The sequence below is a fragment of the Clavelina lepadiformis genome, chromosome 5 (genome assembly GCF_947623445.1).
Source record: "Clavelina lepadiformis chromosome 5, kaClaLepa1.1, whole genome shotgun sequence".
Classification (NCBI taxonomy): domain Eukaryota; kingdom Metazoa; phylum Chordata; class Ascidiacea; order Aplousobranchia; family Clavelinidae; genus Clavelina; species Clavelina lepadiformis.
The window spans coordinates 20289090-20292476 of record NC_135244.1 but is presented as its reverse complement, the minus strand read 5'-3'; the positions used below and the strand labels follow the sequence as shown (position 1 = coordinate 20292476).

The window sequence follows — 3387 nt, the reverse complement described above, 5'->3', positions numbered from 1 at the left end:
TACCATACTGCAGTTATGTTATAAGCTATTAGCTATATTTAGACTAGGCTTATGCATTTCTACTAATAACGATTGAATCTACCGTCCAACTCTGTAACTATGACGGCGAGTCATTGTGTTGAATATTGGTGATTACAAGTAAATGCGAACAATCAGGGTAAGAATTATGAATGATCGAAATTGTACAATTACTGTACAAGCGTCGTCGATTGTGACGTGTTGACATTGGTCAGTTTCGTAATGGTAGGTAGCAATTAAGTAGGGTCACGACCAGGAAATTTTTTTTGCCTGTAGCAGGAATCAATGAAAATTTTGGTATAAATTAAAAAAATTATAGTTATTTTGTTCAAATCGTAAAAAATATCCCGAATAAACTGACTTTAATTTTTGACATTGGTCCAAATGTAAAAAAAAATTTACAATTCAAAACTTATTCTTTGCTACAAATTTAATGTTCAAATATTTGTCCTTTTTGCACTTCTGGTAAAGTTCTTCCATCAATTTGACTACCCTTTCTGCAATTATGTTAGTGCGTGGGACATCTACAACGGACTTATTCAAATTCCAAGGGGTTTTACGGCACTTTAAGGCTCCAGTACATTCGAGCTCAAAGATAGCATCAAATAATCTTTGGTATATTCCATCTTTAAACCTTTGGTTAGAAAACCAGGCTTCCTGCCACGCAATTGCGATGAATGAGCATGATATCTCCAGAGTTACTCTCCATCTATAAGGATGAGGTAGTAGGCAATCATAGCATAAATGGCTCTTGAATTCCATCTAGCATTGTGTAGAGATGGAAGTTTATGCCATTTGATTAGTGGAAATGCTCCAACACGTGATCGTTTCATTCCTTATACTTGTGACGTACATATAGACGATCAAGTCTTCATTTAAATGAACAAAAACTTAACGGTTTTGCACAACTGCATATTCGGGCTTAAATTTAAATAATAATCGGGCCAGATTCGGACCCGACGTTATACTAATAATCTTCCACATCAAGATGACATTCAAAGAATGGCATCCAAAGATGACTTTGATTCATTCATTAATTTTAAATCTCGAACCCAATTCGGACTTCAAATAAAATATCGCTTTCGGGACGTATTCAGGCTTGTATGTTCGGGTTAACAATATAAGGTTCACTTACAACTCTAGTTTGCCCGACTTTCGTGTACACAATAGCAGTACTTTATCGTTATTGACCTTGTGTACGACTATAGTTGTTCGACAATATAGTTGATGAAGTAGCGCACCGATCACATGATGAGCTGGTTAAAACGTCACAATTAACATGGTGCAAGGTTCCCATTGATCAATGACAGCGATCGCAGAAACTTCTTCACAGTGGGAGGCCCATTAAGGTCTAACTCATAATTTAAAGTTCGAGACTCGAGTTTTTCTGGAGATCTAACAATTTGTAACACGCTTAGTTTTTAAAAGTGGAGAAGGTCAAGCCTTCCTAGTAAAAACATTTGGGTGCTCTTGAGTCACTCGGCTCCAACTGTTCCTTCGTTTTTGACCATTGACCAACGAGACTTAAACCAAGATCAAACAAGATCTTTTGCATTGTCTTATTAATTCTCTTGGTTTCATCCGACCAGTATGTTGTTCAAAGAAAATCCTTTATTAGCTGGATGATATCTTGATCAACTCTTCTCTAATCAAGGAATATTTATCATGCTCGAGTTTTTCTTTATGAAACGTTTTCTAAACGTATACTCCTTAGAGTGAACTCCTTTATAAAGGAGTATTGATTGTTGCATTTGTTAAGTATGATTTAGTTTTTACTTCGTCTTACCTTCACTTACTTATTCTTTATTGTTATCTAATAATATGGAATAAAAGCAATCATTACCATTAAACAATCTAACATATACAGTAGATTATCTTCAATATTAATATTGAGTATGCAGAATAAATCTAGGAAGCGTTCTGTTAACGCTTAAACAATTAATGTTTGCTGTGCTGCAGTAGACAAAGTGATAATGAAAAACAATATCAACAAATCAAAAACTTTTAATTATATTTCAGAGTTTGTGAAAAACAGTTGTAAAAACATAAATATGACAGATTAATAATTGTGAAAATGTTATGTGTTTATATCAAAGACAAACCATCTTAACAGAGAGGAAAAGTCTTTCTGTTGAACCATCACCAAGTAATGAAGTATTGTTTGTAGACGTATACTTGACAAACTTACATAATTTCGTTGATGCCGATACAAAGAAAACATAAATACACTTTTTCCAACATATACTGCATCTAAGGTTTGAAAAATTAAATATTAAAATCCCATTTTAAAGAAGAAATTCTTCATGTTTTTCAAAGCTTGTTAAATCTCGTATAAATTGCTATTGTCGTCTATTGACGACATTTCCGTTAGTAAACCTAAATGCCAAATTTCTTTGTTGATTTTCTGAAAAAGTTCAAACACGTTAATGATATGCATGATAGAATGGGCATGTACGTTGGTATGGCCAAGTACTCCATTTAGGTATAGGTTGTTTTCGAAAAAGTTACCTCGTTCTCTCAATTGCCTGACTGTTTGTTTTCTGCTACGGTAAATGCACAAAAGCATTATTATGAGTGCAATACCCAAGGCTAGCATCCCAACCAGGAAAGTTTCCAGAACATTCTGAGAGGATAATTCTCCTGGCTTATATGCAGATGTTGGATCCTTGTAATCTGTAACAAATAAAACTGCTGAATGTTAACCATTTCAGTTTATTTGCTTTGAACAAGGCCATCATTTAAAATTTACTATTTGCAACCATTAGCGTATTCTTATAAAATGCTTCGACTTCATATTTGTAATTGCTTATTTGTAACTTCAATATCAACTAAGTTATAACTTAGTTTACCTGCATTTGTTGCTGTAAAATAGCTTCCGCACCACATCAAGAAAAACAAGTTTTTTAAGCACAGAACTTCACAAACATACATTTTCAAACCGATTGTAAACGATAATGGTACCACTTTACTGTTCAACAATCTCCTTAAAGCGATATTTTGTACAATTAAGTCTCCAGCAAAATATTAAAAATGTTATTGCTGATGTAAATGTTCAAATATTGTTTGAGCATTTGAAAGGGCTGCCAACAAATTAAAGCGTATAATATAGTATATAGTGTATAAATCTTGTAAGCTATACCATGCAGAAAACCGTTGAAACTATACACGATTCTGTATTAAGTTAATTGTGCTTATATAATCAAACCATATGTGCTTTAGGAGAGACTATTTCACCGTGAATTGTCATACAGTCAGTTGTTAAATACAGTTGGAGTTTTCGTAATTGAAATATTCTTTTCAAGAAATTTGTGATATTTTGGAATAAAGTCAGTCACTAATGCTAAGATCTTCAACTAAGCTGATGAAAAT

At 33.3% G+C, this 3387-nt stretch overlaps 1 protein-coding gene across 2 annotated transcripts; it reads right to left on the bottom strand.

The window, feature by feature from the left end:
- Positions 1-2004: 2004 nt before the first annotated feature.
- On the bottom strand, positions 2005-3094 carry LOC143461166 (uncharacterized). 2 transcript variants are annotated; one of them, XM_076958975.1, is made up of 3 exons: positions 2868-3094; positions 2527-2706; positions 2005-2422 (listed from the first exon to the last, which is right to left on the bottom strand). In XM_076958975.1, exons 1-3 carry the CDS (start codon positions 2947-2949, stop codon positions 2358-2360), a joined length of 327 nt encoding a protein of 108 aa, XP_076815090.1. In that variant the 5' UTR covers positions 2950-3094; the 3' UTR covers positions 2005-2357. The 2 variants fall into 2 exon arrangements, with proteins under 2 accessions (XP_076815090.1, XP_076815091.1); XM_076958976.1 differs by having other exon boundaries at positions 2527-2691.
- Between the last annotated feature and the right edge of the window lie 293 nt (positions 3095-3387).